This window comes from Aulonocara stuartgranti, assembly GCF_965226115.1.
Source record: "Aulonocara stuartgranti genome assembly, chromosome: 14".
Taxonomy (NCBI): domain Eukaryota; kingdom Metazoa; phylum Chordata; class Actinopteri; order Cichliformes; family Cichlidae; genus Aulonocara; species Aulonocara stuartgranti.
In genome coordinates, this window is record NC_138950.1 from 36,570,587 (window position 1) to 36,586,698 (window position 16,112).

Consider the following 16,112-nt stretch of genomic DNA (forward strand, 5'->3'; position numbering starts at 1 on the left):
GACTAGGCCACTCCAAAGTCTTCATTTTGTTTTTTTAAGCCATTCAGAGGTGGACTTCCTGGTGTGTTTTGGATCATTGTCCTGCTGCAGAACCCAAGTGCACTTCAGCTTGAGGTCACAAACAGATGATCGGACATTCTTCCTCAGGATGTGTTGGTAGAAAGCAAGATTCGTGGTGCCATATAACACAGCAAGTCTTCCATGTGCTAAGGCAGCAAAATAGCCCCAGACCATCACACTACCACCACCCTATTTTAATGTTGGCATGATGATCCTTTTCTGAAATTCTGTGTTAGTTTTACACCAGATGTAATGGGACTCAAACCTTCCAAAGGTACAACTTTTGTCTTTGTCAGTATAGAGAATACAGTCATCAACATGTTTTCTGGTAAAACTGTGATGACCTTCTATGTTCCTTTTGCACAGCAATGGTTTTCATCTTGGAGCTCTGCCATGAAGGCCATTTTTGCCCAATTTGTCATGAACATTGATGTTAGCCCTGCAGTTCTTTGGATGTTGTGCTGGCGTGTTTTGTGACCTCTTGGATGAGTCCTCGCTTCGTTCTTAAGGTTATTTTGGTCAGCAATTCACTCCTTGGAAGGTTCACCACTGTTATATGCATTTGCCTTTTGTGGATAATGGTGCTCACTGGAGTCCCACAGCTCTAGAAATGGCTTTATAATCATTTCCAGACTGAGGGACCTCAATTACTTTGTTTCTCATTTGTTCCTGGGTTTCCTTGGCTCGTGACATGATGTATGGCTTTTGAGGATCTTTTTGGTCTACTCCACTTTGTCAGGCAGGTCCTATTTAAATTTCTTGATTGAAGTGTATCAGTAATCAAGGCTAGGTGTGACCAGAGAAACTGAACCCAGCTTTCCAAAGTTAATTTATGTTATAATGGGGCAGGGGAGGGATCACCTTTGCACACAGGGCCATCTATGTTTGGATTTGTTTCCCCCGAATAATAAACACCTTCATTTAGAAACGGCAGTTTCCATTTTTATAAGCCATTTTTTACAAACCGCTTCTCTCAAAGACATGACAGACACAGGGGTGCTCACACCCTTGCTCATTTGAATATCATTTGTTGATTGGTTGGAATCTCCTCTCTGTCTTTGTGTAATAACACCCAGGGATGGGATTAATGAAGGATTTAGGAATTTCGATTCCATTATTGATATCACTTATTTTTTTGATTCCTTATCGGTTGTCACTGGCAGATTAATTGCATGCTGTGGGTCAAATGTTTGTGCATGTTTGTTGGGGTATTTTCCCTCTTTGTTGTGATCAGTGTTGAGTCGTTATTTTAAAAAGTCAGTGTTACACATACAGAACACTTTTTTCAAAGTAATGCAGTAAGTTACTTAATTACTCCTCTGAAAAAGTAATTTGTTATACTACTTGTTACATCACATGGTGGAGAGTCCCAGATTTTGAGCCCTGGTGGGAGTTAGAGTTGTTGAGCACTGTTGATCATGTGCTTCATCGCATGAGCCAAAGTGTGAAAAAGGGTGTGGATCATTATCATCAGAGGTTTTGGGTAAAAACCATTGTGAGACCTTGCCTCACGCTATCATGTGACTTATTGAGATCAACTGACACAAGACGTGAGTGGGCGTTAAAGCATCTGGGAAGGGATCTCAAAACTGGATTATAAGTGGCAGACCAGTTGGTGTGATAAGCAACCCCCTCTGTTCAAGGATGGTCGTTCACAGTGGACATAGATGGCTTCTTTCACTCCTCTTTCAAACCATCTGTCCTCTTTGTCCACAATGTGAACATTGGCATCCTGGACATTGAGAAGAATGGACACCTCAACATTGAAGTTTACCGGAAGCCCACACACAGCCTGGTACCTACTCTTTGACTCCAACCACCCTCTGGAACTAGAAGTGATCCAGCAATATTGGTCAGAAAATGTTCCCTCTAAGGCAGAAGGGAAAGAAAAGGAACACACACATGTAAAGAAAGCTCTTAAAACATGTTTTTATCCCAACATGGGCTTTAATCAAATCAGCAAAGATGCACAGTAAACAAGGTCAGACACCAAATAGGGAGAAACAGAATGACAAACAGAACAAAAATGTCATCCCTTATGTAGCCAGTTTATCAAAGAAACTGACGCACACTCTGACAAAAACTGGTTTGTCCCAAAGACAAACTAAACAACAGACCTCTACATTCGACAAACCCAACAGCCACTTCATAAATGTATGGCACAACATAGAAGAGCCACCTCGACCGGACAAGACTCAAATGTACATCTGCATCTAAAGGATAAAGGTCACTCTTTTGAGGATGCCAATGTAAACCGTTTTTGGTAGCTATTCGTCACATAGTTTTTGCAACATTCTCAACAAATTTTTCCAATTCATTTGAATGGAAAAACCTCTGAAAAAGAGCACCAAGCCAGGCCACTTTGGAGCCCTCCTGCTCAGCCATACTTTATCGCAGAAACATCATCCAAACTTTATACGGGTCACAAGGTTGTCCATCACATTTTACACACAGTACAAACATGAAAGTTAGGTATTTTGTACTTGAGAAGTTGTTGCTGCTCACAATTAAATAATGCTTGCGATACAACTTGTAGGTTTCTCTTGGTAAAGTGTTGTTTGAGACTCAAATTCCTGTTTGCGTTCCTCTTTCAGTTTCACAAGTGGAATTTGCAGTCCTGCAAATGTCTTCATTCGCATACATTTTTCAGTCTGGCACAGGGGTGAAGAGGGGTTTTCACCCACCCAAGACACACTCCCATGCAGTCCTCCCATGCAGATGTGACTGCTGAAAGTTGATTGGTTGACCAGTAGCCTGGAATAGAGAAGGAAGCAATAGCGATAGTCGAGTTCACTCGGAACAGAAGAACTGGGGGGAAAAAAACTTCAGAAATTAAAAAATACAGCATGAAACGCACAGTTGCCGTAGTGCACACTTTTCACTATGTTTAACACTCGATCTCACTTGAGCTCTTTATATGTTATAGCTTCACTCTCCTTTGCGGCTGGCTGACTCACCAACAGCAAAACATGAGCAAAACTGTCTCACAGATTGGCTCACATGCTTTAAACACTGCTTCCGTCTGACAACAGACTCTCTGCAGGCAGTTGGGCAGTCCCCATAGTGGAACGGGAGGAGAACATGCTCACGTGTGTGTATTACACACTGTCCTATTGCTAGTCTTTAACTGGTAAATTGGAAAGCATTTTGTATTTAGAACAGCACTGTTCTAAATGCCTTGGTAGGACCAAAACAGCACAATAGCATTGATTAGGAATCAACTAATAAATGAACCCAGCAGCATGTGTTCAAGCAATAACCTAGATGTTTACCTCTGACATTTTTCTTTGTGTACAGGATTTTAAGAGATATTGTCATAATGATAACAACAGTTGCAACAGTTTTTATACGGCAAATGAAAATGGAACTGCTACATACAGGAAATTACTTATAGATTTAGTGTCCACAAGATTCTAATAACTGTTACACTATGTGTATTGTAGTTTAGATGGTGGTGAGTGCAGTTGTCATGACTATAACAGACAGAATGACTGTTTGAGTTTTGATGTCCAGTTTGCAGCCTTCATTATATAAACGAGTTAGTTTAGGCTTATTGGTTAAAGACCTTGGATGTTCTGTTGTGCTTGTGTGTGAAGAAAAACTATCCATACTTGTTGAAGATGTCCAGATGTGATCCCCAGATTCATTCATACCTGCTTTGCCCTGATACATTCCACTGTCAACAAGTGGAGACTTCGCCTGATAGTTAGGTGTGTTCTCTACAGTCCTTGGGGGCAATTGAACATCCTGCCCTTCACTTCTGTTGTTAACCCAGAGTGGTGGCTCCGTAAACCGAGCTGAGTGCCTTTCCCTTCCGGTTACTGGTAAATGGGATTGCCCACAGATGGGTCTTGTATAACAGGGGCACCCCAAAACGGTTGCACGGGTTTTCTCTGACCATCTAAGGAGCTTTGTTATGTGTTCTTCTTCTTCACAAGCCCAGGGGTTATCCCCAAGAGTAATAATCTCCAGTCCTATTAGGTCATCAAAGATTCCCTCAGACAGCCAGGTGAAGCGGTTAGCATGCAAATAAAACTGGGCCAGTCGGGGCAGTCGATCCAACGATCCGGGCAGGATCTGCAACAGATAGTTATGTGACAAGTCAATGATCTCCAGATTGTGTGGCATGTTTGTGGGCACTGTCCAAAACCTGTTATGACTGAGGTTAAGAGACTGTAGACTCAACAGTGTGTTATTGATAAAGACCACTCTCTCTAGCTCATTATCTGATAGATCCAGTACTTTCAGGTTCCAGTGGTAGGCTGTGTCATTTTTGTCTAGAGAGCGTAGATGGTTCCCTGCTGCTCGAATGTCCCACAGAGACCGTGGCAGGGCAGGGGGGAGACTCTCCAGGCGGTTGTAGGACAGATCCAGGGTGCGCAGATGGGCATAGTGGCTGAGCTGGTTGTCCACACCGTGCAAGCTGCCAAAAGAATGTCATATTTAATCGTCATATTTATCACCATCATAATTGTAATAGAATGGTAATATTGCTAATTGGATTGATGAATAATCAAATGGCTAAAAAAGCTAAAGCATGAATGTTTGCTAGTGTAAAAACACTCTGAGTGCTTAGAAGGATTAGAGAAGCGCTTAATAAATATCAGTTGATACCATATAGCATGATTATAAGCACAGAAGTATGACAGGAGTCTGAATATTGGGATCTTGTAAAAGCCTTGATCATCTGGAGTTAAAAAAAACTACTCATACTGTGTTCATATTGAACACCTTTAAGACAAAGGAAATGATAGATTACCAAAGATACAGGCCTCCTTTCCAGCCTGTGAAAGTTTGTGGCTTGGACATAGAGATGGTAACAAAATATAAATATCTAGGTTTACACCTATACAACAAACTAAACTGGTCCTGAATACAGGAGCCATCTCTCTCTTTTTTTTTTTTTAAGGAAACCAAGATCTCTTGAAATCTGCAGTAAATTGCTGCAGATGTTCTTTCAGTCTGTGGCACTAACTGTTCTATGCTGCACACTTTTACTGGGAAGCCAGTGTCAGAAACAAGGATGCATGAAGACTGGACCTACTAGTGTAAGCTGTAATTGCTGTAATTTGAGCCATACGGGGGGAGATGGTGGAAAGATGCATACTAAATCCATTAGAAGCCATTCTGAATAATTTTGATCACCCACTTTACAAAATCTTTATGGAACAAAAAAACGGATATCAGTTTTTTTCATCTCATATAAGTAGCAGATGAGTGATGTCAGATATATGAGCTCAATCAACAATCAAGTTATTCTTATTCTGTTATGAACAGTTGCTATTAGTTCCAAGTTCATTTTTAGAAGTTCCTTAAAGGCTTTTAAAGACTTGTGAGTGTGTATGTAAAAATCTATTATTATTAATTTACAAGTTCAGGACGCTTATCTGGGACAGCTATATATTTTAACAGTCAGATCCTCTAGTTAAGTAAATTTCTGCTTAACCATATGCTACTTATTCTGTTACCTGTTACATGCACATGTATCTAAAAGTGAGTCATGTAATATAATGTCTAAAAGTGGAGCATTTGAGAGGTGCAGGAGCTTACCTGTTGAAAGAAAGGTTGAGAAAGCGAATGTTATGCTGCAGACCAGGCGGTAACTTGGTCAGGCCTCGTGAAGAGCAGTCCACAACACGATGGCCTCCACTGCAGGAGCAGGCAGCGGGGCAGATGGACAGCACCCAGCCTCCCAGCAGCCCACACAGCAGCAAGAGGAGTAGGTAGAGCACAGATGCAGAGCATACAGGCATGCTTAGAGCTCTAGAAGTGAGACAAGTTTTTAAAGTAGTAGGTTAGATATCAAGCTGGCTAGTTCTAGCACATGAAATTTCGTAATATTTAAACTTTAAATGAATACTTCCATTGTTTCAAATATTCTATATTTCTCTGTAAGAATCTGACGGAAATGTCAGATTATTTACTGAAATTAGATTTTTTTTGCTGACGTAGTCCAGATATCTTTGGCAAGTGTACTGACAGAATATATTTTAAGTGAATTTTTTTAAAAATGCAGTTACTATAGCTCAGGAGGTAGGGCAGGATGTCTACTAATCTGAAGGTGGGTGGTTTGATCCCTGCTCCCGTCTGCGTGCCACATATACATAACTCCAAGTTGCTCTTCTATGCATCCACTGGACTATGAACAGGTATAACCGTTAGAAAGCAAGAGCTGTTGTAGGAAAAGCATACAATGCTTTTATTATTGTGTGAATGAGGCAAGTTGTATAAAGCGCTTTGACTACTCAGGTACGGTAGAAAAGCAATATATGAGAACCAGTCCATGTAACTTTATGTACTTCTGATGTGATAGGAAGTAGGTATACATGAATCAAGTTGATCTAACAGTATTATTTTTTGTATGCTTGTGACAGGGCTGGGCTGCAGTCGCATCCCATGTTTATGGAGAACACGGTGCTTAATCACCATCAGTCTTTTGTTGATTGTGTGTAGGTATTTCAGTTAGAAAATCTTTTGGGGGGGGGTCGAATGCATTATATGTCAAAAGGCAAGTGAATAATTGTCCTAAAAGATTTTAACTTGAGTATTGACCAAAATAATCATGAATATGATTGTGATGCAATACTTGAGCTAATGCCCGAATGTAGCAACAGCATCTACAGTGCATATGATACAATAATATAGCAGAATGACACCAAGTTTCACTGTAGCTCAGAGGTGTTTGAAGGTTGTAATCATAGATCATTGTACATAGCTCATTAGAGAAGATCCATATTAACTGTATACTATATTAGTCACAGTTCTATGTGACAAAACTATAAATACAAATATCAATAGAAACCATAATTTCATTAAAAATATTAAAAACACAAACCTAAAGTGCATTTTTACTGAGTGACCCTCCATCATATATTGGATTCCTAAATGTGACTCTTTGGTCTTGTCTTTGAGAACTTTTAACTGTGGCCCACCAGTTAACATTTTCAGCATTTTGGCATTTTATCTTCAAATTGAGTCCTTAGCAGCCTTTAATCTTGCCTTCAGAGATCAGTTTTAATGTCTTGTCAATTCAGACTGCTCTTCTGACCAAAACAGTCATTGAGCTAAGTCAGTAACATTATTGCTATGTAATATCATTGATGGTGTTTAAGAAAATTAGTTACTAACAAATAGCATTAAATGTAAGTGAATGACTGCAGAAATGGCACGTGCATTGTGAATTCACCACTTAAACTCATCAGACTCTCTTCTCAGTACTGTTGCCATACTGAAGTAGGGTGGTTTTAAGTAGCAACCAGCTTGAAGATGTGCCAGTAGGACATGCGCTCAGAATGCTGCAGTGACATTCAGTTCATTCAAGCCAATAAACTGTGTTTCCACAACTGCAGTTCATATTCTGATCTAAAGACTACTCAATCACAAGCACTGAATATGATAAATATATTCTGGAAATTTCTTCAAGGTGTCGCTTTATGTGCTTGATGATAGCAGTTGCCACTGCTATGACTGTGCTTTACGTTGCTAGCTTCTATATTTAAGTACTATAATGTGACTTTGTCAATGCCTCCATGGAATAGTAAAAGAAAAAAATCTGCATAGCGACAGAGCACAGACTAGCTTTATCATGAGCCAGCACTACATTACATTAATTTACTGCAGCCATCATGTGCATGTGGATCTCCCCGTTTAAAATCACTCACCTTATGCTTTCTAGTGTCTGTTTATCATCTTTCCTTTTTTCTTCTCGTTTCCTCCTCAAGCTCTTGTTGTGTCCTTTCTTTGTGCTTCTCTTTGCTGCTCAAGACTCTCAGATTCCTGTTTCTGGTTGTTGTGTGGCAGTATACAATACTACCTTCTGTCGCTGGTGCTGTGTCCTGTTTACTGCTCTGCAGGCTCCTGATGCAGCTGGAGCTCCAGGTTAGGGAGGAGAGAGAATTGCAGCAGCAAGCCAAGCCTACTGCTGATGAAGCAAGCAATAACTCGACGTGTGTGTGTGTTTGTGTGTGCATATATATACCGTGTCACGGTTCGATATTTTTTCAATACAAAAAAATGTTCATGCCTTTTTAATTTGTCATTTATTAAAATTAGAAATATATATTTTAACTCAAAAGTACAGTTTTTAAATTTAATGTTGCTGAAACAACAAAGTAATAAAAAAATAAATCTAATCTATCTGATCGAGGAATCGCTCATCTTTGGAAAAGAGAGTTTATTACAGAGAAATGGCTCTTTCCAAAATAAAAGCTATACTATACGTAGAGGTGGATTCAGTTGGGTGTTTTGCTCTCAGGTGATACGCCAGTGATGAACTGCTTCTGTGGTACTTGAATTCAGCGTTGCAAATTGTGCATCTTACTCTCGTTTTGTCCAAGAAGCCATCAGGCAACTTCTTAAAGAGAAACTTTCCACCCAAAAGTCCGCCCTCGTCCATGCTTGCGTGTGTTAGCTAGTGTTAGCTAGATAGTAGCATGGTGTCACTTCTTCTTCTTCTTCTAATCATTTCTGTCAGGCCAAACGCCAGCATAGCACACTGTTGCCCCCTCCTCCAGAGGTGCTCATGAATTTAAAGGTCTTAGATTACAGGAAATTAATAAAAAAACAAAATCAGCGTTAAATTTTTTTAATGCATTAAACATTTCGCGTTGATCTTAACAATTAACGCGATAATTTTGACAGCACTAATATATATATATATATATATATATATATATATATATTTATTTATTTATTAGGGGTGCAACGATACTCATATCGATATTGAACCGTTCGATACAGTGCTTTCGGTATATATATATATATATATATATATAATATACCTTTTTAATGGTTTCTTTGAGCTGGCAGGGTATTGGCTTGCTGCCAGTGTGTTTGGGTTCTCACTGGTGGCTGTTCAGAGTACCCAGTCTTCTTGGAGTCACTAAGTGGGGTGCTGTTTGAAGATGATGTGGTTCTGTTAGATTATTGATTTCGAGGCAGCAGAAATTAGAATCTGAGTCCATGGTCCTCAGGCGGCAAAGGGTCCAAGTGCTCACTCTGGGTCAGGGATGAGTTGCTGCCTTAAGTGGAAGAGAATGGAGTAAGAGATTGACAGATGGATTTGGGCTGGAGCTGCAGTGATGCAGACATCCTGTTATGATAAAAGCAAATCTCCCAATTTACCGGTTGATCCTACATCCCTACCCTCACCTATAGTCAAGAGCTTTGGGTATTGACTGAGAGAACGGGATCGCAAAGTTGTTTCTATGTCCAACTCATGGGAAGAGTTCCTCCCAGTTTTTGTAAATCTTCAGTTCTCCTTCTTAGATCTTCACTGAGTTGCTTGGACTTTATCATTCTTCTGAGTATTGGCCTAGCCAGTCAGTGCGGTCAAACAAAGCCTTTTATGCTGGAAAAAAGAAACTGCCAGTTCATCAATCGCGGTCACTAACAAGAAGATTTATGTTAGCGTATGAATTCATTTGAGCTTGTATGTCTACTTTTGATGCTATGAGGATTACTTGCTTGTGGGAATGAAAGAGACATATGAGTCAATGGAACTCATTTTGAAGCTGATCAACTGGAATATTTGTGATGACCTGAAGGTTGTGGCACTGCTGTTGGGTCTACAGTTGGGGTACACAGAACACATGTGCTTTCTGTGCCTATGGAACATTCGTGATGATCGCAATCATTACAAAGTGAAGCAGTAGCCACCCAGAGTTAGATGAGATAAACCTTTATTAGTTCCACATGTGGAAAATCTGTTGTGTCACAGCAGAAAGTGGACAGTGCAAAGTTACAGTAGCAAAAATTAAGAATAACAATAGAATAGGATAAGATATTAAGAATAAGATGCTATATACAATAGAATAAAATATTTTATGCAATAGAAAAAAATACTATGTTGTCGGAAAGAGAAAAAAAAACTGTTGGCCGATACAATGTGCTACATGCATCACTAGTTGATCCACTAAAAGTGTACTTTCCGCCACTTCACATTAAACTAGGCCTAATGAAAAACTTTGTCTTGGCAATGGATCGTAATGGAAATGGCTTCCATTCCATTTGGAAAAACCAAAACTGATGCTAAAAGTAGAAATTTTTGTTGGTCCTGAAATCCGCTAAATGATGCATGATGACACATTCAGATCCAAACTGAACATGAATTCGCCGCTTGGGATGCATCTGTGCTAGTTGTGCAAAACTTTCTTGGCAACCATCAGGCTGAAAACTATGTTGAACTTGTAAGCAACATGTTAGCAGCATATCAGCAACTCTGCTGCTGAATGTGACTCAAAATGCATTTATAGCGGGGGGGTTTCACTCCAAATTTGGGTGGTGTGAGTGATGAACATGGAGAACAATTCCACCAGGATATTGCCAGCATGGAGAAAAGATATCAAGGCCACTTCAACCCCATAATGATGGGCAATTACTGCTGGCTTCTGCAGCGGTCAACAGCAGAGACTCACAAGCGCAAAAGCAAGTGCCTACAGCACTTTTTAACAGTGTATGTACATTCCATAAACACTCAAGTGAACTATCTATTTACACGTTTGGTAAAGTGTACAAGTTTTTGTAATCTCTCACAGTTTTAAATCAAAATTTAGTTATGTACAGTGCCCATATAACGACTATAAAATCAGTTTCCTTTTCTGTCTGTATGAATAGCCATTGATACTGTGTATAACTTCAGAACCTGACATCCTAGACAAAATCCGACTACAGATTTGGACTCAGCACACTTGATTTAGTATACGACACATGAAATACCACAACTAGCAAACAAAAGTGTTTGTTTTATGATCCTGTGTTTTAGAAAATTCTAAATAAATCAAACCCTGCACACATAATGTTTTTTTTATAAAGTTCTTAAAGCTGTGTTCTGTACAATCATATCACACTAGAAAGAACAGTTCAAAGGAAACATTAAAAGCTCCAAATTACCTTTACATTCATATCTATGATGAGTATACATAAACCACTTTGCATCATGGTTTGCATTTTCTTTTCAAAGCAAAAGCAAAGCAAATCCCTGTTTTTAAAAATTGTGTAGACCTGTGGACTTTGCTGATTAAAATTAAGCCACTACACATTTACAGGCTAGTAAAAGCATCATGACTAGAATTATCATCAGTTTTCAAATTCCAAGGCTACTAAACATGCAGATTAAATATGGCAAGATAATCTGCATGCAGAGTTTCCACTGGTCCTTCCATCAGACTGTGAGCCCCACCTATTGCTCCTCGGTTACACTGTTTTCATGAAAAAGCAGAAATGAACTTTGCGCACACACCAAGCAACTTTTCTCTGCTGAATGTGTAAGAAATAGGTGTTAGTGTGTTAGGTTTATGCCTGAATGTTGCAATGTGCTATTAAAACTGCAATGCATGCATTCATGCACATGACACAGTAACACAAGATGACTCATAATCTGATGGTAAATAATGTTTTGTGTTCTCTGTACATCTTAGCTCAGGTAATAAGGCAGGTCATCTGCTAATCTGAAGGTTAGGGGTTCCATCCCTACAGTTCGCATGCCAAATATCCTTTCACAAGATACTAACACCCCCGTTGCTCTCCGATGCATCAGTTTGGAGTATGATTGCGTGTGAATGTTAGATAGAAAGCACTTGCATAGAAAGACTTATTTTCTTAAATCAAAAGGATATTGATTCTCTTTCAGCTTCCTCACATTTATCCGAATTGCCACGCTGTTTTCAGAGAGCAACACTTGTGTGAAACCTGAGCTTAAACTGGAATTTTGAGCCACTAATTTGCTCTTGGCACAAGGCTGGTTTTTACTGCAGTTAACTGCATCTTTTTATAAAAATAAAGCACATTCTTAATAGATCCCCCAGCAATTGCGACATCACAGTAATTTGTCTCACTTAGTAAATCTGTCCCATAGCATCTAAAATTAAATTCATCTTATTTGTTATATTTTACTGTTGTGATACTAGGTAACTAATTTTATCATGCCTGTTAAGGCAGTGCTATCTATCACTTATTCCAGCAGACTATTCTGGAGTAAAATTATACTAAAGACTGCAATATAACAAAGGACTTTACTGATTAGCACCAGTTGCACAGAACCTTAAGTACTATTATTAATTAATATAGATCTTGAGCTTATATAGCATTCTGTGTTCTTCGTGCAAGGCTACAGTTCAATCAGAAGTAGTTTTTATTGCAGCAGTGTGAGGTTCTTCTTTCAGCTGTGAATTTAATGAACTGTTGTTAAAAACTATATCAGGAGGATATTCAATGAAAATGGGGAAAGGCACTCACAGATAACATTTACCAGAGCTGAGCAACTTTTTTTTAAATTATATTGTGTTTTGTCATGAATGGTCAGATGGGCCATCTCAGTGAATTATGGAGTGGTGTTTTCTCCTCCCTTTTCTTAAAGGATGGTCCAGTGTACACTATGCTAAAGGAACCAATAAAGGAAGAATTTACCCTCCTTCCCTTATTATTTGGAGAATTGGTACAGCTCTTATTATGGCCATCACACAGATACTTCAGGTCCCGTCTGAGTTTCTGTTTTATGATGGTGGCACCTATACTTATACTACCACGCCAGAGAAGTAAAACTTGTAAAGACAACGATCAATGATTAGTCTTTGAAAGCTTTGTGGTTTTATGCAATTTAATTTATTAACTCAAAAAGTACTGGATAATTATCAAATGGATAATTGTTAAACATAAAATAGTTTTCTCTTAATATTTTTTAATACCTAGCATTCTAATCAACTTAAATGATGATCAGTATTGCCATATTAAACTAAATGTGGTTGCGCAACTAGGTCCATTGCTGACTAAAAACGCCACGCTATGTAAGTGAGAAACAGAAATGGAAAATTAGAGTAATGAGGGGTTTTTGTTTGTCTTTCCCAAATGTGATTGTAAAGAAACAACCCAATTGTGAACAATGGAACAATTATTTTAATTATTTAAGAAATTTAAAAAGGTTATTGAAAATTTTTTAAATTATTTCTTTTGAAATAATTTAATTCTCTGCAAATTGAGCAGAGCGCTAAAACAATTTATTTGCATTATATTAGTTGTACAAGCTCCACTGTTACTAATGTTGAACTAAATTATAAAAGGCTGCCTGAGAAACGTGCTTCTGAGGTTTACATAAGCTTAATTGTTTTTGGAATTAAAGATAAAAAGTAACGTTTGCAGAAAGGTTCTGAATGTCATTTAAACGAAACTAAAGCCATAGCGCACCTCCAGATTCTTACATGCAATTGTAAGTACAGGAAATTTTATTGGGGGATATTTAGTTTTCTTACTTTTCTATTGCATATGCCATATTGTGCAAAACGAATATTATTAAGATAGGCATGTATGTACCAGAGCTTGCTTTTGATGTGGCCAAGCGAACTGAATGATATTTGAAATGAGACAGATCTTATTCACATGAATGTTAAAAAGGAAGCTTCCTGTTCACATCATGGTATGGTATTTATTCACACTGTTACATGACACAGTGTAAATAAAACTGCTTGCTGTGTAATGTTATCATCTGTTAGCAGCAAGAAAATGCCCCTACATGTAGCGTATGATTATTATTTTGCATATTCCTACTCTTACTAACACAGAAAACTACAATTAATCAACCTTACTATGTTGTTCTTCAGGTTTTGCTGTAGAAATCATGGTTAACATCACACAATCTCAATTATTTCCGAATGCACTAACAACATGGTTTCCTGTTTTTGTAGTTACCTTTGCTGCTACCAGGAAACCAATGAAGGGTGTTATAACTGGTACCCTACATCTGCTGGATTTGTTTAGAGATCAAGTTCGCTTAAGGTTCCATAAGGGCATTGTTCATTTGTTCAGACATATTTTCCATGACTTCAGATTGATTTGACTGATTTGCAGAAAGGTCTTGACGGAGGCTTGAATTATTTGTGGACACAGGGTTGTTAGTTTGCAAAGAGGCAGCCGAAACACAGTTTTCAGCAGTCTCTGCGATGTCTACTGTGGTTTTCATTTCAGGAAAAACTGCATTAGTCCCATTGCTTTCTGGTCCGATGTCTACTGTGGTTTTCATTTCAGGAAAAACTGCATTAGTCCCATTGCTTTCTGGTCCGATGTCTACTGTGGTTTTCATTTCAGGAAAAACTGCATTAGTCCCATTGCTTTCTGGTCCATCATTTCCATCAACTGTTTGGCCAAATGTGGTCCCCTGGTTTTTATCTCCAAATGTAGTAACTTGAGTCATGTCTTCTAACTCCTCATCTGTTTCCGGAAGCAAGGACAATCTTTTGGACAGTCTTGCAGGTAGAAAGCTGGCTACAGAAATTCGGTTAGGTGGCCTCATTGTTACCTGGCCATTGTTAGCTCCACCCTCTAGAAATGGCGAAGGACCCGCCCAGTCTGTAGTTGATACCTGCTGCTTCTGAAGCTTCCGTTTCTTAATAAAGATGATCAGGAATCCTACCATCATCACTAACAGGGATCCACCGATTAGTCCGGCCACTACTTTACCATGGTTAGTTTTCTTTGTTTCTGAAGGTTCTTGTATTTTCCTTTTTCTGATATTGTTGATGGATGTTGAAGTTTTGTATAAGCCTGTGGAATGTTTCACATCATCACCTGTAGCTGGACTCATGCTTTCAGACTTGTCTTCTTCAGGTGTGGTAAATGTGTTAGTAGTAGAGATGAGTTTTGTAGACTTCGGTGAAAATGTAGGTGGATAGGGGTTTGTGTGCCTCCTAACGTGTGTGCTTAATGTCTTCTGGCTTTGGGTTGAGTTGATTATCACTGGAGTTACACTTGTAGGTGTTGCTGGGGTGCCAGTTAGATCTGTCATTGAAGATTTGATGACTGTAGATTGTATTTCTGTTAAGGATTCCATGGAAGTACTGTTTAAGTGAGGCGATGCAGAACTGGTAGGAGCTGGTGCTGTCTTAGTATTAGGTAGGATCGTATTCGAGGGCATTGTTTGACTTCTTCGTTGTGCGTCTTTCGTGGCAGGTATTTTCTCTGAGTATGCCTGAGTATGTGTTGTCAACTCATTGTGAGAGAATGATTCTACAGTTACCACAGAGCTGGAGACTTCACTTTGATTAGATGTCACTGCATTGCTTGCTGCCAGTGGCAGCAGCCATATGAACGTGAGGCTTGTAAAATCTGTGGTCATTGCTGTCCTCAGAATGGCTACTGTGTCTCTGAAGCTAGAACAGAGGAAATTATTTTGTCAGAGCACGTAGTCTGAAGTAGTATCATTTGAATAAAGAACGTTTAGTGATATGCAATAATATGTTTTAGGAAATGGTAAGTTCCTCAAAATGCTCGTAATCCACCATAGGTTTGAAGGGTACGCAATTTACCAGTTTCAAACACTGCTTTTACCATTTTCATCTAATTTACATTTATGTATCCTCTGTTGTTTAATAACATTTTACACATAACATTTAGTTTTTAGGTGTGTGTGTGTGTATAGATATAGATATGTCTCAATTTCACATAATCATCAATTTAAAGTTGTCAAGCTGTGAGTTGGACCCAAAACTGTATCAGTAATCTAGTAATTTAGATTTACATACCAGTGTCTGTACGCAGGTGAACACTCAAAGCTGTTGGTTGTGTCCTTCCAGGGTGTATTAAAAGCCGAATATTGCTGTTGCTGTCTGGCAGAGTTGCTATCTCTAAGGAAGTAAGATCTTGGGGGTTGGACAGTTTGTCGCTGCTGAAATTTCGAGACTGATTCTTGCACCACTTACAGGAAGCGTGACATGTGAAATCATTCTCAGTGTCCTATGTTAAATATAGTAGTTCATGTTTTACAACCAAGTCTTGTGTTAAAAATGTTTGCTGAAACAATGCTGAATTAATCTGTAAAATTCTAAAGATTGACTTTTAAAAAGTGTGAATTTTAAATTTTCATGAGTGCTCTTTGGTTTTAAGAAGGAAAAGGCATTCTTTAAGTTTAAATGTCCAGAACAGTAACATATCATAACTGAAATAGCAGCATGGTAGCAGCTCATGTCTGTTTTTTAGGACATAGTTTGAGTAAGGTAAGGACATTTATTAGCCACACCATTGATGCCTGTGAAAGGTAAACTCACCTTGTTATCATACTGCATTCT

At 38.8% G+C, this 16,112-nt stretch overlaps 3 protein-coding genes across 10 annotated transcripts in view; 1 reads left to right on the top strand and 2 right to left on the bottom strand.

Moving 5' to 3' along the window:
- The window catches only part of nf1a (neurofibromin 1a), a 137,304-nt gene that overhangs the window by 91,602 nt on the left and 29,590 nt on the right, over positions 1-16,112 (top strand). The gene's annotated exons all lie outside the window — the stretch shown is intronic.
- Positions 1,637-8,274, bottom strand: LOC309687040 (oligodendrocyte-myelin glycoprotein-like). Of its 2 annotated transcripts, XM_082501706.1 has the most exons (4): positions 7,722-8,274; positions 5,611-5,823; positions 3,714-4,483; positions 1,637-2,814 (listed from the first exon to the last, which is right to left on the bottom strand). In XM_082501706.1, the coding sequence occupies exons 2-4, from the start codon at positions 5,811-5,813 to the stop codon at positions 2,690-2,692; spliced, it is 1,098 nt and encodes a 365-aa protein (XP_082357832.1). In that variant the 5' UTR covers positions 5,814-5,823; positions 7,722-8,274; the 3' UTR covers positions 1,637-2,689. The 2 variants fall into 2 exon arrangements, with proteins under 2 accessions (XP_082357832.1, XP_082357831.1); XM_082501705.1 differs by having other exon boundaries at positions 2,729-4,483.
- On the bottom strand, positions 9,724-15,727 carry evi2b (ecotropic viral integration site 2B). Its single transcript, XM_082503368.1, has 2 exons — positions 15,570-15,727; positions 9,724-15,197 (listed from the first exon to the last, which is right to left on the bottom strand). The coding sequence occupies exon 2, from the start codon at positions 15,161-15,163 to the stop codon at positions 13,823-13,825; it is 1,341 nt and encodes a 446-aa protein (XP_082359494.1). The 5' UTR covers positions 15,164-15,197; positions 15,570-15,727; the 3' UTR covers positions 9,724-13,822.